Source organism: Mesoplodon mirus (genome assembly GCF_964341445.2).
Source record: "Mesoplodon mirus genome assembly, chromosome: 12".
NCBI classification, from domain to species: Eukaryota; Metazoa; Chordata; class Mammalia; order Artiodactyla; family Ziphiidae; genus Mesoplodon; species Mesoplodon mirus.
In genome coordinates, this window is record NC_138988.1 from 54936232 (window position 1) to 54961601 (window position 25370).

Sequence of the window (25370 nt, forward strand, 5' to 3'; positions counted from 1 at the left end):
GAAAACTGTGGCTCAGAAAGTTTAATTGTCCAAAGTCCTATAACAGAAAGGTTTTCCTCTCTCAAAGAGCCTAACCAAGAATCCATGCTATTGGGACTTCCCTGGTGGTGCAGTGGTTAAGAATCCACCTGCCAATGCAGGGGACACGGGTTTGATCCCTAGTCTGGGAAGATCCCACATGCTGCAGAGCAACTAAGCCCATGCAGCACAACTACTGAGCCCACGTGCTACAACTACTGAAGCCTGTGCTCAGCAACAAAAGAAGCCACTGCAACGAAAAGCCCGCGCACTGCAACGACGAGTAGCCCCCACTCACTGCAACTAGACAAAGCCCACGTGCAGCAATGAAGACCCAACGCAGCCAAAAAAAAAGAGTCCATGCTATTAATCACCAAGCCATTCATTCCTTCCCTTCAGATCCAGGTATTTTATTTCTCCACCCTGGACTGCCTAATTATTTTTATGTTTTAGTATCACAGAGTGATTAATTTAACCAACTCCACTTTGATGATGAAATTAAGACCAGTTGGGTAAAGGTTCTTTATACAATAAAGACAACCAACAAAACTGTTACAGATTGATGCTACAAATTGTGTTTCCATGATGCGGTTTAGCCAATTTTTCCATGTTAAAGATAACAAGGTGGTGGGTGCCCCAGCCACTCCTTTCCCTAGGAATCTGTCCCAGCCACAAGCATTACATCTTAAGGGGGGTGACCTAAGCTCAAACATCATACAGAGTCTAGTCAGGGGAGATGAAAAGATATTAGGGAGCAAAAGCCATCACAAGAAAGATCCTGGTGGGGGACAAATGAACACACACACACACACAACTATTGTTAGGGGAAGATATACAAGAAATAATACATCCAAAAAATGGGTGAAGCTGGTCGGGGGAGGAGGAGGAGCTAATAAAACACTTAGCTAAGGCCCTGAGTGGCAGTCGGAAAAAAACACATACAAATATCTTCCCATCTCCTCCCAGCTCCAGAAATACTGTGGAATCTTCCATACTTTGGTATCTAGAAAAATATTCAGATTTTGCCAGATGTGCATTCCTTTAGGCCATGATGAGATGATGCTTGACCTCAGTGTGAGGACTAAGCTAGCCTCAATGCTCTTTAGACACACACAATATTTTTTTAGAAGGTAGTTGTTTCCATCTGTTGAATTCTACCTCACAACTTGGACAGAAAAGAACAGCCTCGATTTGTTATGTGTTGGTCTGATTTACACAACACAGATCAGATAAACTCAGGAAGCCCCCAAGGTATGTGAATAAGAGTAAATATGGGGATCTGCAGAATAGGGTCTAAAGTTCTGCTCTAGTAAGCTACATATATTTTATTCTTTAAATAAAAAGCAAACTATCAAAACACTAGGAGCAACATGGAGTGTTCCTTATTTTTTAAGAAAATGGACAAAGCTCAAATATGAAAGCCAGGTGTTGTGATCCTTTTGAGTCCAGGAAATAGACGTCTGTGTATTTAACTCCCTGTTTTTTTAATATGTGCTACTTTATTTATATTTAGCTTTGAAAAGGGTTAAAATGTAGCACTACTTCTTCTTTGAACAACTAATACATTCAATAATAAGGATTAATGATAATAATAAGGTATAGTATGTCATACTTCAAACACTGTTTTCACATATTCTCTCTGTTTTGATCCTCCCCAAAGCCATGTTAAGTATAGTGACAGAAAAGGAAACAAAGTTACAGATTTGAACATACCCAGGAGAGTACACCAGAGACCTTGTCACACAACTTTCTGTTGGGGATCTTTCCCCTATCTCACACTCCCATAAGTATATTGCTCTTGAAATCTCCCTGGCTAGTACTTCTATAGAGCTCAAAAACATGGAAGACCTCGACAAAGATACATGGAATCAATAGCCTTCAGCCTGGATTCTAATGGAATAGGTAATATTATTTCCCTTGGGACTAATGTAATATTGTACCACAAAATGGGAAAGCTAGCTAGTAGAAAATAGAGTTTGAATATTTTGGGAAGAAATTTTCCACTAAAGGAAGAAGAGAATGGCTCTAGTTAGTTAACATAAAAGTCATCTACCAACCTTGCTATCTATTATCTATCCTCATCTATTAGTAGACAAATACCTTCCTATTTCAAATATATTGCTTTGAGTCAACACTTAGCCATGATACACAAAATCGTTCCCAATGCACACCCAACTGCATCCGAAGAAAACAAAGCACAACAGGAGGAGAAGGACAACAGAAAGGCTTTCCTCCTATAATGGATTTAACTCTCCAGAGTTCACAATTCTGCATGAAGTAGACACTCTCCTTTCATAACAAATGGTAGACAGCAACAGGAGAGTTTGATTGCTATTTCCTCCAATCAAGTTTGTTCTCTTCCTCCCTCTCTCTCTCTCTCTTCCTCTCTCAACTCTGTTTCTCTCCATCACTATCATGCTATCTACTGTATACACTTTTATAGAATTTCAGGAACAGCTTTGTATCTGGAAAATAGGGCTGCCAGAAAGAGGCATGGAATAGAACAAAAGCTTTACCCCAAAGCTTCTATGCATTACAAAAGCTTGCACTCGGATAATAGAAACATCGAGCCTCAGGTGACTGAGAACACTTACTGTTGGTTGCATAACGTATGGCGGATGAGGCATCCATGAAGTACTCTGGACCTATGCATCAAACAGCATTTATTAGAAGAAAGCAATCACAGAGAGAACTCGGTTCTTGCGTTCAGTGGAGTCACACTAGGTCATAAGAAAGTGGAGTCCACCTGACTTACAGCGAATCAGTGCTCAAAACTAAGGGTACAAAGGAAATTCTTGGACCTGATTCATTTGGTCCCTGAAACACGGTACAATGTAAAGCAAATTCTTACTTCCCTGGAGCTGGCTGTAGTGCCCACATGGGCCAGGCTGGGCCATGGAGCACATTTGGAGGCTTCAGGAATCTCCTGTTTGTAGGTCAACTTCCAGGAAGACCCGGGCAAATAAGGAAGGAGGCATTACTTAACATGACTGCTAAGACTTCCTCTTTTTCTGTCATTGGTTCTAACTTCATATTCTCAAGCGATCCCATCTTGGAAATAAATCCAAGTGGTAAAAGTTGGGGAAGAATTAAGAGCGATAAACCAGAAATTTTGGGGTATGTTTTGGGTTAAACCCAAGTTAAGCAAGTCTGTGATTTTTCTCGCTCATGGTAATTGGTAATGCAAATAAAAATGAGTATATGAGCCAGCCAAGTGTTCTGAATGTTCGCCATCAGCCAAATGAGAAAGTCAGCTTCTAAGAGCTGATTGTGACATAGAAAGCCCCAAAGATTTTGTTTTCAATATACTCACAACAATGAAATTGCCAATGAACTTTAGATTAAAAAAAAAAAAAAAGAAGTGGTGAAAAGCAAGAATCAACAACATAAGAAATTGCTCTAATTCCTTTTTTGAGAAAAGAGAGCCAGAGTTAAATTCCACTTATGAGCCCTCCCAAAAGAAATGACTGTTCTGTGGAGATTTTATTCATGTCACCAAAGTGCTCTACAGTGGAGCTCAATGGGTGGTCTTGGCTGAAACAGAGGCCAAGATGAGAAAAAAATGGGTAAAAAACCAAAAAACACACATTACAACCAGGCAGGCCTGTAGGAAGAGCAAAAACTGAACAGCATCTGCACTTAGCCTCATGGGTCCCAAGGAAAGGCAATTAAGAAATCAGCCATTCTGAGACCCTCTAATGCAATTCACACAAAAGTCTATTCCGCTCACCCGACAGGTATCAAGAACCTAAGTGCAGACACAGAATGAGAATGATCTGCTTTAGGGGGAATCAGTTAAGGAAAAAAGTGCATAGTCTCAAGCATGATGCTCTGACAGCTGGGACCTCCTGATATGACGTATGTAGTGGATGAATAATGTGAAACTTCACTGAATTCGTAGCAGTCAGCAACATTACAGTTTTCCCTGTTGTAAACCCCCCACCCACCCATCATCTGCACAATATAGGGAAACACACGCAGGCACACACTCGCACTCTTGCTCTTTCTTTCTCTCTCCAAAGCTTTAAACAGTGACACTCAACACTCTAGGTAGCATTCATAGGCATTTTTTTCTATTTGAATTAGAAGAATTGTCTGAAGAACTACATGAGGTAAAGAGAAGCAGGGAGAAATATCATATCTTTGATGACTCAAAGGAATAAGATAAGGAGCACTGTTTGAGGGAGAAGGATGGCTATTTCAATCCACCTGTGGACTTAGCATTACTAACTGGCTACAACATCTGGTTTAGGACACACACTGAGTCTCAGATTTTCTTGTGTTTCAACATGTAGAACCCCCGAGGTCTCTTTTGGCCTCTTTGGAACTGAGAATGAAGTAAGAGGAGGAAGTAGGAATTACTTTAACCCCTTTGATAATCTTCCCTATTTCTTGGAGCAAATGATTTTGCATCTATCCATGTAGCTTTCCATGGATACACAGAACAATTGTGACAAAATGAGATGACAATGATACAATATCCTGGAGGGCGTGCAGGGAGTTGCCAGAAATGTGTTCTCAGAAAAGATACCCTAGGGAACAACAACCAAAATAACAGACAACACACAAAATAACCTCTCAGTGGTAAGAAAGCTGCACTAATGTTGGCTGGAAAGTAGCAAAATCATGAAAACCCAGCAGGAAGAATGGAAAGCTCGGTGGGTTTTTATCATTCAGTGAAACAGATGCAAACAAGCCCTTGAAAGTGTAGGCTCAATGGATAGTTTGAGTATTATGACATTAAGATATGACTAAAGGGAAGACAACTTAAAACAAAAATCCTACTGTGTCCCTTTTGTCTTGATCTAGTCTGTTCCTGGTAAGAAAGGTTTCCCGGGAGGTGCAGGTAAACCGGACATACCTGGTATGTGGAGACAGGGGAAGCAGCAATGAATGGCGTGATGGGTGTCTGTGGAATCATGCGGTTGGTTGCAATACTGTACGGTGAAGAATAAAATCTGCAAACAGAAAAACAAAAAGAAGATTCATAGATTCATGAAGCTGATGCACGCCTGGCTGCTAACCAAACGCTACCACACACATCTGGAGAAGACAGAGACCCACCCTCATGCTGCCCATCAACTGTTAACAGGATCATGCAGGAGACTGATGGTCTCTGATTCCACAAGAAATAAGTTGTTCTGAATAAAATGACAATTTTGAGTCCTCTTATAAAATTGGCTGCACAAAAATCTCTTAGGCCAGGTGAGTGTAATTGTATGTTTAACCAATAGCAGAGAAAAGCCATGGGCATTGTTTCTAAAGCTCCTTGAAAGAAAGGCAAAACCATAGCACCAAGCTTTATAAAGGTGCCTGGTGTTACACAGACAGAAACTGCATCTATCCCTTCATTCAAGAAAGAGGATCAGCTTACAGAGAGTTCTGGATCATTTGTGCTAGGCATGAATCCATGCCCTCAGGCAGAAACTAAGCGAAGTACTTTCCTTCTCCATGAAAAGAGAAGGACAATTTGTGGACAATTTAGGTCTAGGTGAGGAAAGGAATCTTTTCTGGATTCAGTCAGGGAACTGATGGAGATTCTGGACCTATGTGATATACCACTGTACATGCTGTAAAAAGCATTGAGTTTTCTGGTCTTCCAGGGTCCTTCATTGAACAATTATAGAATAATACTGGGCAAGATCAGACCTTCACAAATCAGAGGAGGGATGATCCTTCTGGAGATCTATTAAAGGACAGCTTTAATAGAGATCTATTAAAGGGTATCAAAAATACTTACAGGCCATCTCTGCTCAAACTATACCCTGGAGTCCACAAGTTACCTAATGGTCAAATTCCTCAGCAGAATTTTAAATCATGTTTTTTTTCTTTATGTCTCACTGGTAAGGGAAAGGCTAGAGTGACCAGCCACACATCATGCAGACAAAACCAGGTGGGCTGTGATGGAGTATTTCACTGATATCAGGATAGATTGGGAAAATGCCTCTCAGGGATCGTGGAATCATTACTTCACTTTGCCATACTCTTAGCAAAAGTCAATTACTACTTTTAGTAATAAAAAGTATTACTTTTTAAAAGTAATAACTTTTAGTAATCTTTCTTTCTTTCTTTCTTTCTTTTAAATAGTATGACTGAGGTTGGAGTTTTGGAGACAAAACCTTCATCATCTCTCAGGGGTCACTGATATTTTGAATAGAGGATTTCATGGGTCACCTTTCTAAAGAAGCATTCCATGAGAACCCCACTGAGTGTAGGGGGGCTGGATTTCAAGGTTGCCAGGTTTCAAAGAGTAAATTCTTTAAGCTTAGATCCTATACAAGTCTTCAAGCAAGGATTGGGGAACTAGAGTCTTAAATTGATCTAGCTCTCAACAAGGATTATAAGGTCATAGTCTTTTGGTTAAAAAAGATGTAGCTGAAAAAATTACACCATTACACATTGCATCCTCCTTACTATCCATACCTATACCTACAATACCTCTAAAATTTTAGAAAAAAAGGATATTGACTATATACTCATTAAAATGGCCAAATTAAAAAAAAAAGACAATCAGAGCTGTCAAGGATTCAGAGAAAGTGGAACTCTTTCATTGTTGGTGGAGATACAGGATGATACAGCCCTTTTAGGAAACAGTTTGGCAGTTTCTTATAAAGTTAAACATATACATAGCATATAACCCAACTATCCCACCGGTACATAGTAACTGAAGATAAATGAAAACTTGAGTTCACACAAAAACCTTAATGCAAATATTTATAGCAGCTTTATTTAATACTTGCCCCAAACTGGAAACAAGCCAAATATCCTTCAATTGAGTTAATAAACTGTGGTCCATCCATACACTGGGATGCAACTAAACAATTAAAAGGAAAGAACTACTGATATATTTAACATGGTGAATCTTAAGTAAATTATGCTAAATGAAAGAAGTCGAACTCAAAAGTCTATATTTTATATCCATTTATATAATACTATGGAAAATGCAAAACTTCAAAGACTGAAAATAAATAATGGATGCCAAAGGCTGGGATTGGGGGAAGAGTCTGAGTGCACAAACACCTGAGGGAATTTTGGAAAATGATGTAACTGTTCTATATCTTCATTGCTTGGTGGTTCCACAACTGTGTGCTTGTCAGACCTCATAGAATTGTACACTCTTAAGAGTGAATATATACTCAATATAAATTACAGTTAATAAATCTGACTTTAAAGTCAATTACTATGTAAGAAAACATCCATCCTTCCACTTTAAAAAAATGTATTGAACATTTACTATGTATACCAAAGATGGGTAGGACATTCCTTTGAGTCTTTCTATTTAAGCATTTAAATTGAACCGTATCTATACATTAACCAGCCTAAAGCTGGTCAATGGCTTTCCATTGCAATGAGAACAAAATCTGAATTCCTCATATTGACGAGCACAATCAGGCTATTGCCCACCTCTCTCCCCAGAGCCAACTAGGATCCAACCACACTGATCTTCTTCTGTCACATGAGCCTGTCATTCTCACTCTCATCTTGGGCCACTACACTTACAATTCTCTCTATCTGGAATGGTTATTTCCCCAAATCACCCTAGAACTATTTCTTTCTCATTACTGGTCTCACTCAACTTTCCCATCTTTTCAGAAGTCTCTAGCTAAAGTAGCAACCACCATCTCTGCCCCAGCTGTTCTCTATTCCTTTCCTTTATTTCTTTTTTTCATTGTTCTTATCACTATCTGAACTAATCATTTTTAAAAATGTCTTTATATATGCTATGGACTGAATGTTTGTGTCTCTTTAAAATTCATATATTGAAGTCCTAATTTCCAAAGTGGCTGTATGTGGAGATGGAGCCTCTAAGGAAGAAACTAAGGTTAAATGAGCTCATGAGGGTGGGGCCCTAACCTCAAAGGGTTAGTGTCCTTATAAGAAGAGGCATTAGAGTGCTTGCTCTCTCTCTATCCACATGCTCACATGGAGGAAAGGCCATGTGAGGACATAATGAGAAAGCAGCCTTGTAAAAGCCAGGAACTAAATCCCAAACTAAATCAGCCAGACCCTGATCTTGGACTTCCAGCCTCCAGAACTGTGAGAAAATATATTTCTGTTGTTTAAAGCCACACAATCAATGGCATTTTGTTACAGCAGTCAAGTTGACTAATGGAATGTATTTATTGATTATTTTTCCCTCTAGAATGTCAGCTTCAAGAGAGTTGAGGACACCTTGACTTTGTTGCCTAGAACAGAGCCTGGGACATAGTAAATACAGGTATACCTCATTTTATTGTGCTTTGCTGTATTACACTTCACAGATATTGCAACTTTTACAAATTGAAGGTTTGTGGCAACCCTGCATTGTCAGATGGTGCTTAGCATTTTTTAGCAATGAAATATTTTTAATTGATGTATGTACATTGTTTTTTTAGACATAATGCTTTGCACATTTAATAGACTACAGTCTAGTCCAAACATAACTTCTATAAGCACTGGGAAATTTTTAAAAATTGTGTGACTCATTTTATTGAGATATCTGCTTTATTGCAGTGGTCTGGAACTGAACCCACAATATCTCCAAGGTATGTCTTGCTTAATACCTGTAGGTTGAATGAATGAATAAATGAATGCAGAGCAGTTTAGAGAGATAAGTAGTGATTACAGTAGAGGCCGCCAATGTCAAATTGGTGGGGGCACAGAAGATGGCTTCTGTTCAAACAGGAAGCTGAGAGATGAGAACCCAGAGAAAATTGGCTGGCATCACATATCTGTAAATGCTCAGTGGAAGCTTAAACTAATGCCTGTTTTCTAAGCATGCAAAGGTACTGACAACCAGGGAAAACAGACCTTTTCTACAAAAATCATGGTTTGCATTAAAAAAAAATGCTTTAGGTCTTATCTTTGACAGATTTTATTTATGAGTCAGTGAACAGAAAGACTTATTTGGGGCTCATAATAACATAGCAGGTACTCATGACCACTCCACAAACAACCCTTTTCATTCACCATGCAAGTTTCTTAGAAACCCAGTTTCAGCCTCTTGTACCAACAGAGCAAATCATGCATCACATTTTAGAGTGGCTGGTTTATTTTGCGAAATGTACCAATTGCCATATTAAAAATGAAAGCAGTAAGGATAGGATGGACTGGCAAAGTTTACAGGAAATTTTATGGGAAAAACAGCAGAAACATAAAGAAAACAGCCAAGTAAACGGATACTAACAAAGGGCACCCTTGGGGGAAATTTTCAGGCATTTTTGTTCTGTCTGTTCTAATCCTATCCATCAAACAAGAATATTTCATATTTCCCAGCAAGATCCAGTACTGCCCTTCAAATCAGAGAGTCATTTAGAGCAGAAAATGTACTGAGAAGATCAGACTCAGCACACTGTCTTGATCCCCTAATTCTGGTATTCTGAAATAGGCTCTCCCCAAATCCAAACATAAACCAGATGAATTCACAGGAAACCTTTGCTTAAACCATGACAGGAGAGGATATTATCGAATCTGAGGCTTAAAGGCACCATATCTAAAGAAAATGCACCTAGCCAGACTCCAAAGAGAGAACTGCAGAATGAATTTCCCAATCTCTTCACTTTTTCTCAATCCCTGCCATGTATCCTTCATGGTTTAAAAACACTCTCACATGGCCATCACATTTAAAAAGAAGAAGAAAGAAAGAAAGAAAGAACATCCAAATAAATACGTCAAGAATAGGTGTCTTGTTTTGGGGGAACAGGAAAGATGAAATTGACAGCACTTTTTGGCCATAATAACAAAGCTAAGGTCATTCTAAACATGTGACTTTATGTTTTTGTATCTGGTTATTTATGCATTATGCCTTGCAAATGCTATTATAGAAAACTGGGAATGAATTTTTAGCTAACCATTTTCCTGGGAAGAGTTTACTCCCCTAAGATATTTCTTTGCCAAAATGTACATAGTGAATCCACAAGTGTACGACAAGTATTCCTTTTCTAACTTGTTCTAAACTAAAAGGGATTTTGCTCCCCAGGGGACATTTGGCAGGATCTGGAGATATTTTTGGTTGTCACAACTGGGTCAGGGGGCTGCTACTGGCATCTGTTTGGTAGAGGTCTGGGATGCTGCTAAATACAGTACAGCTCCCACCCAAAAAATGATCTGGTCCAAAATGTCACTAGTGTCAAGGTTGAGAAACTTTTGCAGGAATGTGAACTAGTTATCTCTGGAGAGGTTTCCCATGAACAAAATTCCAAATGCCAAAGGGGCTAAACGGGTTAACTAAGCATGATCTATCTGTAGAACTCTAAGCCAGCCTCTGAAAAAAGTAATATTTTTAAGGAACGCAAAGGGTTGTTTGGTTTTCTGGCATGTAAAGCAAGTGGGCTCCAGAAGTCCAGAAAATGGAAGTCTAGGTCACTAATAGGACATTATTTTGCCTGCAGAAAAGTCATCTTCAGGGGATTTGGCAGTCAGTAGTAATATGGTGAAATCTTATTTCACTGACAATAAAAATAACATGTATATATCAATAATCCCCGGGTAGGATGTTTTTTAATGCAGAAAACCACACACAATCCTGTTTGCCCACTGAAATAAACAGCCCTGCCTTGTCTTTCACGTCCATAGGCAATTTTGTTGGAGTCAGAACCACAAATACTATCCTCAGGGCAACACTATAGCACAAGATTAATAAGTTATTGGTTATTTTTATTGTAATGCCAACGTATCCTTCACACTAGATTCCTTTCCTAGTGTAATAAGATAAGGTTTCCGTATCACTTAATATCAAATGCCCATATAAAACAGCTGGCAAACCAAGGCTACAGAAAACATTTTTTTTTTCACATCTCTCCCAAGAATCCATTTTCTTCAAATAAAACAATCCAAAAGGCTTTTACATAGCAGCCCTTAGTGAAAAGATCACAGGAAAGTTGCAATTTTGACTATGGGGGAGGAATTATTTCCCACCTCCCATGCTCATAGTTGAAAGTGATGGAATTTCGTATTGGGCTGTTAAAAAAGCAATAGGGCAATAGTAATAACACATTATAGAGTTATGCCAGATAGCTCCGAAAGAAGAATGGACATTTTTATTTTCCTAAGTTAGCCTATAGTAAAAAGTACCAAGCGTTTTACTTTTCCATTGTGACCCAGAAATTTCTTCACTGTAACCTTCAAAGCCTTAGATAAAAGTGACATTGAATTAATTATTATTACTATTATTATTATTATTTTTTTTTGCGGTACGCGGGCCTCTCACTGTTGTGGCCTCTCCCGTAGTGGAGTACAGGCTCTGGATGCGCAGGCTCAGCGGCCATGGCTCACGGGCCCAGCCGCTCCGCAGCATATGGGATCCTCCCGGACCGGGGCACGAACCCGTATCCCCCGCGTCGGCAGGCAGACTCTCAACCACTGCGCCACCAGGGAGGCCCGAATTAATTTCTTTAAAGTGATAATTTGGGCAGATTCAAGCAGATGACACAACTGACATTTTTTACTGCCTACATGCAAGCAGCTCAGATACACCATGGTCCATGTTTACAAGTGTTTGTTCTTCATTAGAGAAATATCAAGCTTAATTTGGGGGTACTTATTTCAGTTTTATGTTGCTGTATTCAGGTTGAGGTTATAGAATTCAGAACATTTAACTGTTGACACAATTGAGCTACCAGCTATCCCCGAGACACATATTTGGATTTGATACTCAGAAACGCCTATGGCTGAGTGCAGTTAAGGGATGCCACAGGATCATAACATATGTTCTTTTTTTTTTAATTGAAGTATAGTTGATTTACAATGTTGTGTTAATATCTTCTGTACAGCAAAGTGATTCAGTTATATATATATATATATATATATATATATATATATATATATATATATATGTATACACACACACACACACACATTCTTTTTTATATTCTTTTCCATTATGGTTTATTGCAGGATATTGAATATAGTTCCCTGTGCTATACAGTAGGACCTTGTTGTTTATCCCTTCTATATATAATAGTTTGCATCTGCTCACCCCAAACTACATAGGGTTGCCATATGATCCAGCAATCCCACTTTTGGGTATATATCCAGACAAAACTATGATTCAGAAAGATAAAATATGACCTTTAGTGGTGACATAGCACATCTCCAAGAGGACAAGCTCATGTCACTGTTCCATCAAGAAGCCTTCAGAATCCCTCATTAGAATGTAACTGCCTTTTCTCTGTAGTCCTATGACATTAATTTTCTTTATTTTTCTTTGTGAAAAGAATAGAAAAATATAAACAGTGAAAAATAAGTCTCCCTCTCACCCCTACTTCTCGGTACTCTGTTGGCTCTCCCCAGAGAACCACTGTCACCATGTCTTGTGTATTCTTTCAGAAATATTTTATACATATGAAAGTTAATACATACATAAATCTCATAGCACTTTGTGCTTCTGTCACAATACTACTTGCATTGTGTCTAGAATTTGCATGCGTGCCCATTGTTCCTGACAGGATGGGAAATATTTTTCTTCAAATTTGCATCACCAGAATGATTTTAAATGGTACAACAGATAAGTATTCAAATGATAAAATTTGTTGATCTGAGTCAGCATTAAGCGACCTTTAACAATATTAACTGTATTGGAGTCAGCTGCAACTGTATCTTTGGATACATTTCTACATAAAATGGGACCAGTTTCTTCTCTACAGCAATAAATATTTATCTCTCTGTTAGGTTACTGCTCTCTGAGTTAGGTTTGCCTACTGGATCGAATACAGCAATGTAATTAGGAGTAAATACTTGACTCTGGACATTCACGTTCCATTCCTTCATATGCTCAGTGAATTTTCTAAATCAGCTTCCCCACTTCAAAGAGGTACATGCTGACAATAACTCAAGGAACAGTGTGTTGAGGAAACATTTGTGGTTATTTTGGCATCTTAACATCCATAGAAATGACTATTCTTCTATTCCCCATTATTTAAATGTTACCATATAAGGCAATAAAACCAAAGATGAACAAAACATTTTAAAAACCATCTACATGAAGAAATATCAAGTGAATAAGGTTAGTGAGCTACAATCTTCCGATCTCTTCCATTTCATGAAATAAAGTTTCTACCTTCTTGGCACCAACAACACAATGGATAGTCTAAGCCTTCCGAAATTCCATTTTTAACTCAGGACATGAGAAACTCATGTGCAGTTTGGCTCCTTTGGGTGAAACTGCAGGTTGCGTTTAAGTAGGATCAAAGCAGAAATAGAGATACAGACGTTGAGAACAAACGTATGGATACCAAGGTGGGGGGGTGGGGGGTGGGATGAATTGGGAGATGGGGATTGACATATGTACACTATTGATACTATGTATAAAATAGATAACCAATGAGAACCTACTGTATAGCACAGGGAACTCTACTCAATGCTCTGCAGTGACCCAAATGAGAAGGAAATACAAAAAAGAGGGGATATATGTATAGCTGATTCAATTTGCTGTACTGTGTAAACTAACACAATATTGTAAAGCAACTATACTCCAATTAAAAAAATAATAAAGTGGATCAGATTTGGGTGTTACATGGGGACAGAGTGGCTTGATGCCAGGAAGGGGAATGGTTTCCCTAATGCCACCTTGCTGGAGCCAAGCAGACGTCATCAGTCACATTTTCTGTATCTGATTTGGCATTCATAGTACTAAGTCAAACAGTCTGTAAAGATGAATAAGACACGGAACCTGACTTCAGAGTTAATAGTCCATCAAGGAAATAAATATGATGTCAACAGCTACATGATAAAAAGACTGTCTGTGTATCATGGTCACATGAAATGTAGTGTAACAATAGTGTCCATATTGACAATGAAGATCACGTTGTGCCATGCAGGGGTCCTTTGATCCTTACAAAGTCTTATGAAAAGGTACTGTTACTATCATCTCCACAGAGGAGGAAACTAAAGCACAAACAACTTGCCCATGTCTGGTAAATGACAGAATCTGGATGTGCACCTGGGAAGGCTGGTTTTGGAGTCTGAACTCCTAACCACTGCTTAAACTGTGTCTCTTACGATTAATTGTTTAATTAGCTCTGCCTGGTATGATTTAATGGTGTTCTTTATTTTATTTATTTATTATATTATTTGGCTACATTGGGTCTTCATTGTTGCACGTGGGCTTTCTCTAGTTGCATTGAATGGGGGCTACTCTTCATTGTGGTGGGCGGGGTTCTCATTGAGGTGGCTTCCCTTGTTGCAGAGCATGGGCTCTAGGTGCATGGGCTTCTGTAGTTGTGGCATGCAGGCTCAGTAGTTGTGGCTCGTGAGCTCTAGAGCACAGGCTCAGTAGTTGTGGCACGCGGGCTTAGTTGCTCCACAGAATGTGGGATCTTCCCAGACCAGGGCTCAATTCTTAACCACTGCGCCACTAGGGAAGTCCCTAATGGTGTTCTTTAAATGAGAGCAGTGAAAGAAAGAAAGAAGGATGGAAGGAAGAAAGGGACGGAGGGAGGGAGGGAGGAAAGAAGGGAGGAAGGAAGGAATTAGGAAGGAAGGAAGGAAGAATATCACCATTCTCTCCAGGCAGAGAGAATTCCATGAGCAACAGACACATGGGTTAAAGTAGCTTGGGATGCTCTGAGAATCAAAGAAGGTCCAGTTCAGTTGCAGGAACCAAATAACTGAGTTCTTTTTGTGCCATTCTTGGAAGTTTGAGTTCTGTTCTGCAGTTAGTGAAGTCTACATAGTACATTAAACCAGGCAGGTAGATGATTACTGATTGCTTTTTGCTTTAAGAAATTATTCAAAAAGCAATGTGAAAATGGTTTGGAGGTCAGTTATATTAGAAGCAAGTAAAAGCTTCATACAGGTAGGGAATGGTGATTGAATAAACTCAACCAGTGGCAGGGACGCAGAGCTGGGTTGAAGATACAGTTCAAAGACAGATGGAGTAAGTTTTAAGGACCAATTTTATTATAAAGAATGTTTTAGGAGAGAATACCCAGAGAACTAGAATTTATGGCTTAAATGGCTTTAGAGTGTATTTTTAAAAAAGGAACAAGTAGTTTGATCTTGCTTTTCATTTGATTTGGTTTGTATGATGAAAGATTGATTGAAGATAATGACCTCACTTTGGGACAAAGATATCCAGGAGCAGCACCTAATGCAGTTAGACACACAGGTGATTATTTTTGCATCTAGTTATGAAGTTGAAGTATGGACTTGGGAGTCTTCAGTTCCTAAAAGCAGGAGGAGTGGATGAGATCAACTGGATAGAACACAGAGTGAGAAAAGACTAAACCCTGAGAAAGATTAATAAAAGTGGGCAGAAGAGGAGGAATCCGCAGACACCAAGTGGGCAGTGCAAGGGGAGAGCAAGGAGGATCAGCAAAGGATGGAGTCGTGAAATCTAAGAAATAACAAATTTTCATGAAGCTGTAAATGGTAACAATAACAACAACAACAGAAAGTCAAATGATGCAAAAGATCTCAGACAGTATAAGGACTAAGAGTGCGTCAGTTACAACTGACAAATTTGGAGATCAATTTGGACAAATTTTTTCCTCAAATTTGGAGACACCAACAGGGAAAATACCAGTCAAGTCTGAGACCAGAACTCACACTTTAATGGGCTTAATTAGAGACAATATGGGAAGACAGTGTGTATAGAAAACTGGGGTTGTTTACCAGTGAAAAGAAAGCTAAAAGAGTGTGGTCACTAGAAGTGATCTCATGGGCAGAAAAGGATTGTTTTGCTTCTACCTTCTTTATAGGTGGGAGAGACTCAAGTATTTTACAGGCTGAAAGGAATATTCAGTAGACAAGACAGTATTGAAAACAGGGACTGCTGGATGACACAAAGTTCTTTATCAGATGACAGGAGATAAAATAAAGAAGATGGTATTCTCAGCATCTTAACTACAATTTGTTTCCTGAGGAAAATATTCATTGTTGTAAATGTCTAAGTGGACAGTGGAGAGGATGAAACACTTTTGCAACTGTTGAAATAGTTCAAAGAATAGAGTGTTATACTGTTACTATAAGGTTCAGACAAAGATGTCACAGAAGGCAGACGTATGTACTTGCAGTCGACCTCTATACGGTATAGATGGTGACCTGGGAAGGGAGACATGCTCCCTGTGTACTAGGCAGTCCTCACTGCCTCTAATATGGCACCACCCAAAGCTCACTTAGGGCTGCTCAGATTGCAGGCTGAAATCTCAATTTTTTTCTCTGTAGTTTTGTAATGGATCAGGATGAAAACTTGGAAAGTTAGGTCTTTGGGAAAGCAAATTCAGATTTTAAATTGTGCACTGGAAAGATGACTGACTAAGGCAAGGCATTCACTCTCTCCAGTCCAGACCTAGGTCACTGGGGCATCTCCAATCCTTGACCTAGAGGCTTGGTCAAGAAGATCTCTATAATAAACAGATAGATATATAGTACAGATAGGTAGATGATTCATATATTCATACACCCATATACATGTATCGAAACATGAACACTTGTTGAATCTAGTTAATTAACTTATAGGTATTCATTCAATTATTATTTCTACTTTCTAGTGTGCGAATAAATTTCTAATTGTAATTACATGTATTTTTACATGTATTAGACTCTGAAACCATGTACCATTAAATTACAAATGTAAAATACTTGGTACTTAGTATGTGTTCAACAAATGTCATTCCCTTACATTATAATACCTGTTTTCTGTCACTGTTGCTGAGCATATAATGCCTTATTCTATGCCTTTTGAGTTAACTATTTTATTTTCTCAACTATACAGTACGATTCTAGAGGACTTTATTTCATGTCTTTACATCTTGTCTTTTGTTCTTCTGACCACCAAGTTTAAAGTGCCTTGTTGGAAATAAGAGAAGGCTTATTGGATAAATGAAAGTATATTCTTAAGTTTCACTCCTAGAGAAGTTTTAATCAACAGAGGACAAAGGACTAGACTCTTACCCTAGACTACCAACCGTGTTGACTCTTTCATGGAAGGATAGACCATGAGTTTCTTGAGGGCAAAGCCCTTGTCTCATACGTTGTTTTTTTAAACCTACAGAGCATAGTACTGCGCTTGGCAGACTCATTGGATGTTTATTGAATGAGTAAATAAATGACCCCCTGAATGAATAACTATAAAAATAAGAGGGTACTAAACATTTTCTACATCCCACAGGTGTTCATTAGATGCAGCTGACTAAATAGAAAAATGGAGTTTAATTCCTTCTATCCTCTAAGTTGATCTTAAATGAGACCTTCATTCTGATTGATTCTTTAATGAGACTGAAAGACAGAAAACTGAAAGCCATGGAGAAATCTAAGATAAAAGGTTGTGAAAATAAAAATAATATTTATTCTTTGGTTTGTTGGTCCATTGCAGGACGGCCAAAGTAAAGAAAAGAAATTGAAAAGTAAGAAGAAAGTTTCAACCAAAGAATATTCAGAATGAGAGAATTTTAGAGAGGCCAGATCATGTAGCTTAAGTCTGATTTTTCAGAGGAGAATTTTAGGCTATGTGACTTGTTCTAAGTAAGAGGCTGCAAGTTTCCAGGTGCTTATTACGATGAAGAATGAAAATGCAATCACCAAGCTACTAACTTGACTCTGTCCGTTACCCTTCCCCTGATAGCCAGAAGGCAAGAGTGGAAGCATTATTAATGTCAAAATGAACCTGGGCACATGCTAAAACTACTGAAATCTAAACTCTAGAGTTATTAGTAGGAGCGACACTCTTACCGTAGAGATACACGGACACTTCTCCCAGACCAGTCTATCTACATACACCCCCCTTCAAATCCTACTCCTTACTCTTTCTCAGATGAGAAAGGGAGAGACAGAATGTGGGCAGAAGCATTGTGAGAATGGGTGACATGGGGGGTGCCATGAAATAAGAGTCACTCACAGGAAGAAAAAAATACAATGATGAGAAAGGTTTAAAACAAAAAGAAAGATTTGAATATTTTTCTTCAGTACTGATTTCAGAGTTCAAAGATACCTTAGCAATTAAAATAGAGAAAACGTAGTCTACTTACCCATTCTGTATGGCAGCTGTGGGGTCATAGGTCAGAGCCATGCCAGCCTGTATATGGGGGGAAGAGGGGAGAAAATGGATCTTAACATTTTTATGGTGGTGTCCGAAGCATTCAGTACGCACAATGCTTTTATCTTTACTTTCTATGATTTAAGTTTACTTTATCCTATATATTTCTCCTCCCTTACTACCAAGACTAGCATTTTTACTATCTGAACACCAGAATCCACCAGTGAGTTAGGAGTTTATATTATATATCCAGACAAAGAACAATGCAGTTTGGATGATTTGCATTTCTAATTCATAAGCCATGCACTGTCTAATCTGGTATCCTTATAATTTCTCGCTATTTTCAAGAATACCTATTGTATATCTCATGGCATGAAAAAAAGGAAAGGATAGATGCTGGGGTCAGAGTAAAAATAAAAGCTACTTAAAACGCATTTGACCTTTTAGAAGAAAATGTTAAGAAACATTTATTTTAAAATATTGCAAGCCTCAGGGGTGTCTAGGCAATGAATCACAGAGTGCTGTCCAATATTTGCTGGTACCTGTCCCACTAAGAGTGTAGAAAGGGAAGGTCATTTACATGTGATGGAAATTCTAGGCCTTGTGGCTAATAAGGAGGTGGTTTAGTTTTTTTTCTAAGAATAAAACCACCACTGAAAAACTACATTTCTGTAACTGGCAGTTGTTGCAGAAAAGAATATCAACTTGATGATCGCTGACTGACACCCTACCTCCTTTCCTACACATCATCGTATTTCATTCTCACAAGGACCCTATGAAGTAGGCAGGAGAAATATTTCCTCCATTTGATAGATGCAGACACAGAAACTTGGAGGGATCAAGTGACTTGGTTAAGGTCACATGTGTAGAGGCAGAACCAGATTCCAACCCAGACTAGCCATGACATTGACTAGGATTTTGAATGAGCCTCGAAGATCATTTCTCTGTGGCCGCATGGGTCTACCACCCTTTGTTTTCCAGAACTGTCAGCCTGGTTATTGCTTGTGAGCAGAAACAGAAATAGAATGAAATAAAGCTGACTAGGTTGTCTTTAGGTCGGATTTTTTTCTTTTTTGAAACTTAAAAATAAATTAGTCCAATGTCAATCTCCTGGCTCGATAATGCACTATTATTATATAAGATGTAACCACTGGGAGAGACGGGGTGCAGGGTAAATAGGACCTCCCTGTAGATGTCTTTTGCAATTTCCTGTGAATATATAATTATTTTAAAATAATAAGAAAAAATAAATTAGCTTTATTAAGAAAAAAAATAAGAAAAAAATAAATTGACTTTTGTAGAGGATAAGAAAAAACATAAAAACTTTAGAGAAAATAAAAAAGAGCTTTCATGTTTCAGTTTTTTTCCAGTGTGGTTGAAGGTGGTTTTTCTGATAAGCTCATTTAATTCCTCAGTTTTAACACATAACTGAAATGAAAATTCTCAGGCTTTCTAAGATAGGGCCTGAAGTCCAGGATGGCCTGCTACATTCAAGCTTACATGCATTGTTTTCCCTAAACAGTAATTTTAAAATCATTATTAAGATTGGTATGAGGAACAAAACTGAACTGTAGAGCCATCTATAAATAAAACTGGCATACAGGGAGCACACATAATTGAAACGAAGTTTGCAAACAAAGCTGAGATGGAGATGCACTGAGAATACAGGCTTAATGATAACTGCCCATCACTCATGTTGAAGAAATACGATATGATAATGTGACAAGCTGGGGTCTGGAAAATGAGAATAGAAGAGTGGAAATGAAGACAGATTACTTTCCCCCCATGGGAGAAGCAAAGGTAGTGATGTCAAAGCACGTAGATTCTAAGTCTAAGTTCTTCCCTGGATGGGGTCTCTGCCATGTGACAAACGGGAGGCTGGTCCGAGGCCAAAGACTCCCCAGGAGGGACCTGTCCAGGTGGGACTCCATGGTTCTGGGTCCTGGAGAGGGCAGCTGGAAAAGCTGTCCATCTGGGATGAGATTTCCCTCTTAGAAACCCTAAGCTTCTCTCCCCTAAGTTATCCAAGATGTCACACCAAAGACAGGATGAAAAAAACAGGCTTTGTACTCAATAAAGATATTGTTATTTAATAAGAGATTTAAATAATCATTGTATCTTCAGACCCCTGTTCACCCCCAAATTGTTTAAATCCCAGGGGACTTGTAGGAAGCCACATTTAACTGTTTTCCTTGAACATATTTGCCAATAGTGCTCAGAGACCAATGCCTTTCTTGAATTATAGGTCTTCAATATTCTCTTTTTATGCCATGTGTATTTGTTCTGGCAATGTCAGGTAAATATTTTTTTTTCTTTCACATTCGACTTGAATTCCTCATGGATTATAGTTAACCAATCAGGTCTAGCCAGGAATACGGTAATCATCACAAAAATTCTCTTTCTTGAATAGTATTTGATAATCAGAAAGCCTAAGTTGGCCTCTTCCTCCATCTTAAACCTCCACTCATCTTTCAGAAAATGGAAAGAACTAAATAGACGATGATATGGTTTAGTGGAAAGAATATATGTTTTGGACCTGGGTCCAAGTCTTAGCTCTGTTGTTCTCTAGCACTGTGACCTCAGGCAAGTTATTTAATCTATTTGAGCCTCATTTTCCTTAACTGTCAAGTGGTATAGTAATACCTACCTCAGATGATTGTTGTGAAATTTAAAAGATATTACTTTTGTGCAATGCCCACCACAGTGCCTGGAGACAAGACACATACATAAACATTATAACACAAAGCAACACGTGGTAAGTGCCCCATGAGGGTATGCATGAGGTGTAGGGGAGAGGCCAGGGTGGTCAGGGAAGGCACTTGGAGGAGGTACAGGTGAGAGATTTCCATAGATGGAGATGAGAGGCGGAGGCCAGCTTAGGCAGAAGGAATAATCGCATGGAAAAGGCGTGTGAATAAAAAGGGCAAGGCGGACGATCCACTTGCAGTAGAACATTGGAGGGAGCAGTTGACAATAAGATTTGGAAGGAAAGGAGGAAGGTCTTGATTGCTTGGCTCCTCTTGGGGAACCACTGATCATTTTTCAAGCAGGAATATGATATAGTCAAAGAGGGCTTTGGCAACAAGAAATAGCATGAGCCCCCTGGAAAACAGAGGGAAGAACCAGAGTGATGGGTGAGTAGGGTAGGCACTGGGGGACAGGTGGGTGGAGAGAAACTAAGGAGAGGATGAAGCCAAGTTTCATCTACTTCATGATTTGGCCTGGGGCCAGTCGTGCCTCTGAGGACCTCTGGCAAGAGAAGACAACCAGAGATCTGCATTTGGAACACTGTGGTTTACAAAGCAAGGTATGGGTTAAACAAAGGGGTGTTTGAACTTAAACCGCTGGCTGAATATCACAGCACAATAACTAACACTGGGATGCACCTGGTTTTCATTTCATGTGTAACAGATTGTTGAGTTATAATTCTAATATGGTCTTAATGCAGATTTTGCATTCCATTTCCTTTTGTTTCTTTCCACAAGGTAAAAAAGAAAATCGATTTTGCGGCTCTGTCTAGCCACCTTTATACTGAGCTAGAACCATGAAATCGTCATTATGTAATTAACAAATTTTATGGCATGTTTACAAACTTCAGAGTCACACAAAAAGTAAAGTAACTTGGAACAAAACGAAAATGTCACACCACATAAATAGAGAAGTGATGTTTAATCCCGTCACTCTCTTTTGAAAGGGGTTTATTAAATTCACAAATATTTTCCATTTTTTAAATTCACATTATTTGTGGATTAAAGGCATTTATGATTTATTTAAAACAAAGAGGGGACATTTTTGTCATTTTCCAGCAGCAGCTGAGTTTTGGCTTAATATTTCAGCCATAATGGGGTATTTCTAGTCCTTTCAGATAGAATCTATAAGAGCTAAACAAAAACTTTAAAATATGGTTTATTGGAGTAATTAGGTGTCAATGAAAAAATGTTGCCTGCCATATCAGTAAACAAAGATTTGCAGCCATCAAGCCATCACACTACAGCCACTCTGGTGAGCCCTGAGGGAACTCAGGATAGAAACAGGATGCCCACCGTCAAATCATCAGACACTGCAGCCACCGCCCACCCCACAGTGCACCCTGAAGAGACTCAGGATGAGAAAGCACGGGATACTGGCCTCAGATAGCTGAGGTGCATATCAAAGCAATGATTTCAATGAGCCCTGACTTTTGCATCTTCCCATATATAGGAAGATGCATCCTTAACTTGAGATGTCTGGTTTTCCTTAATTAAGAGTAATCTTTTGATGTTCCGACTACCTGGTTTTTGTTGCAAAAACTCCTGTATCTCCTGGTTCCTCCCTTACCTCTTTGGAAGCAGTCTCTCAGAGTGATCTGAGATGCTGTGTCCCAGGCTTAAGTTCTCAGTTTTGTCCAACAAATAAAACGTAATTCTCAACTTTTAGGTTGTGCATTTTTTTTTCAGTCGACATAGGGACCCAAAATTATTTCCAATAAACATAGGGGATTCCATTGAGACACATCATTTTGACTTAGGGGCTAGATATTTGATAACCATAACTTTAAATGAAGAAGTAATAATTATGGAAATACTGCTTAAAATGTACTCGCTAGAGAAGGCGTTACCACTTCAAGAAGACCTTCTGGACTGGAATGCTTGGTCTTATCTGAGGAGCAGAGTGTCATTGACTCTAATAAAGCCACTGAAAAGATAGCTGATAGAATGGTTTCTGTCATTTTTGAAACTGTTTTTACAGTGTAATGTGAATGGGAATCAAAACATTTGATTACATGGACAAATACACACTGTAATTCCTGGAAAACTGAAACACTGATGTTGTAGCTTAATGTTTCTCCTTTTTCTAAATTCTGCCCTGACACACAATACATCATGATTGGATGAGTTACAAACGAATAATTACAAAACTTTCCCATCTTCTAAGATCAGATTTCAGGCAACACTTTAATAAATAGGGAGCAAATATTGTATATTTTAGAAAATATTGTGTACTGAATTAGCACAAGATGAGTTCAGGAAGCCAATGAAGAAAAGGATAACTTGGTTTTCTGGATATTATTTTTAAAGAGTTTAATTCTTGCAACTAATTAAACAATCTTTATAACTGTTAGCTGGTTATGGTTAAAAATTCAATAAATGAAATAAGATGACTTAAAAAATGATATGTGAAAAGGGCTTAAAAGTATAATGCGTTATAAATGTTTAGGTACTGCTATTGTCATGAAACCTCATTTAACTTTGTTTATATTTATTTACCAGCCTTTCTCTTTAGAAAACACGCCTTTTAGTGAAGAAATCATGATACAAAATTACGTGTACAATATGTGTGAACAAATAAAAATTTTAAAAATTAAAAAAATCTTCAACTACTGAGGAAAAATTACTGTCAACAATGTTCAATATTGGGATAAGTAGTAACTATAAATGGCTTTTTTTTCTTTCATATTTTTTTCTGGCTCTTTTAAGTTGTATATGATGAGAAATATTTTATAATGGAGGAAAAACCAAAGAAACATACTATATCTTCTATTATTTGTTTTAAAATTATAAATTCAGGAGGGTAGAAAAAGGCATACTATTTGTAAAAGTCATACAGATCAGAGGCCTGATTCAGAAGTAAGCTTGAAAATGTCAGGAGACATTTGGGTTTGCTGGGTCAGTAGAATACAGAAAGCTGGGAAGGATAGTTACAGCCAGAAGGGTCAAGGTGAGAACGAGCAGGGGGTCAAGAATGAAGACTGAAAATCCAGGGTTAATGATTCAGGGTTTCTAGTAGTGGAAACTAGTAACAACTTATAAATCCAAAGGCCAAACTGGCTGAGAAACTGAAGGTTTCATATGTGATCCCTGAAGTGTGGATATCCAAGACATTCAGAGGAATCAATAAAAATCACCAGAAAACCACAAAATGATCAATACCCCGTCAAGCTTTTGGCCAAAGAAAGGGCTTTTAACCTCTTTCCTGTTAAGAGAGTGTGCTTGCTGAAGAGGATATGAGAGCCTGAACTCCTGGCCTTCAGAAGAGGCAAGTGGTAGGGTTTTACCGGGAATGGCTCTGGCATGGATACGTGACCACTGAGTGGTCTGTGTCTCCTGGGAGAGGCAGTCAACCATGTAAGGTAGGTCTCTGCTCTCACCTGCTGGAGGGATGCTCCTTGGGCTTTGTGCAGCCAGTCCCTCCTCTAAAGAGAGGATGAGGGACAAATGAGACGGGAGACAAGGAAATGTCCAAAGCCTACAAAAGGGAGCCAATACTGCATGGTCCTAAGATAAGACAGAAATCCTAGCTCACTGTCCCAAAAGATGCCAACTGACCTGTGAACTGGCTTACAGTACACTCCCTGACTTTCATAATTTCTGAACCCCCAAATCACTGTTATTCCAAATCGTATTTGATTAGTTTGCATCATTTGACCAGGGATTTTTTTTTTCCCTTCTTCTTTCAAAACTCCTTTCCCTCTGCTTCTGTGAGGCTCTCCCCTAGTTTTCTTCTGACCTCTCAGAGGGCTTTTTCTTGCTCAATCTGCCTTTGAGGTGCCAGTGCTCAGGACCAGGGTTTCCCTCCTTCTCTCTCCTTCTACACAACGATGACATTCACTTTCTGATCCCAACTATTGTTTATGTCCAAGTGATGCCCAAATCTTGGTCTCAAACTCAAGTATCCATACTGAGTTCCAGATACTTATTGCCAAGTTAAATTAGTAAGTTCATGTATCATCAGTATCTTTTTTTAGGTTATCACTTCTTGTTTGGGTGTTTACTACTATCCTTTGGTAAATATATCCTCTCCAGCCTTTGCTTGCACCTTCTTTTACATCCACCAACCATACCATCATGCTGTGAAATGTGTTCTTATGACAGGCAGATCTGAACACATTGGTGGCATCTTATCACCTTTGAGATAAAACATGGCTTACAGAGCCCTTCATGATCAAATGTGTATGTACCTCCTGACCTCCACAACTTTCCTGTGCAATCCCAGACCCCACCCTTCACCAAACTCAGACATACACTCACCCTGCCCTATAGTGTTAACCTCTGGGCCCTTCCTGCTATAGATTTTGGCTGGAAATTTTCTGTATCATTGCCTGAGAGAATATTGCAACGCTCTTCTCCCAGCCTCAGGCTAAATGTCATAGCCTCTAAAAGCCATTTCTCTCTCCATGAAGCATTAACCTCTGCCTTAGTTCTGCCCCCATGATGCAGGATGGGAGCTAACATGACCACAGTTTGCCATGCGTATGCCTCTCTTAACCAGGCTCCTGACTGTTTCCATCTTGGTATCTCTTCTTCCCGAACCAGTGCTTGGAATGTAACAGACTCAGTAAATGTTTGTTCAATGAATTAGTAAATGAATGTATTTCCACTGTGTGGAATGGAAATTTTGTGCAGTGGAAATGTGGAGCCCC

General features: G+C 38.8%; 1 protein-coding gene across 12 annotated transcripts in view; it reads right to left on the reverse strand.

Moving 5' to 3' along the window:
* The window catches only part of RBMS3 (RNA binding motif single stranded interacting protein 3), a gene marked incomplete at its 3' end in the record, with an annotated part of 743397 nt that overhangs the window by 103648 nt on the left and 614379 nt on the right, over nucleotides 1-25370 (reverse strand). For 9 of the 12 annotated variants that reach the window (XM_082637571.1, XM_082637569.1, XM_082637570.1 and 6 more), the window contains 3 exons: nucleotides 17964-18010; nucleotides 4880-4976; nucleotides 2613-2663 (listed from right to left, as the gene is read on the reverse strand). In XM_082637571.1, coding sequence (XP_082493697.1) covers nucleotides 2613-2663; nucleotides 4880-4976; nucleotides 17964-18010 — 195 coding nt within the window. The remainder of the gene's footprint in view (nucleotides 1-2612; nucleotides 2664-4879; nucleotides 4977-17963; nucleotides 18011-25370) is intronic. The other 3 variants (XM_082637573.1, XM_082637566.1, XM_082637576.1) reach the window with 1 other exon arrangement.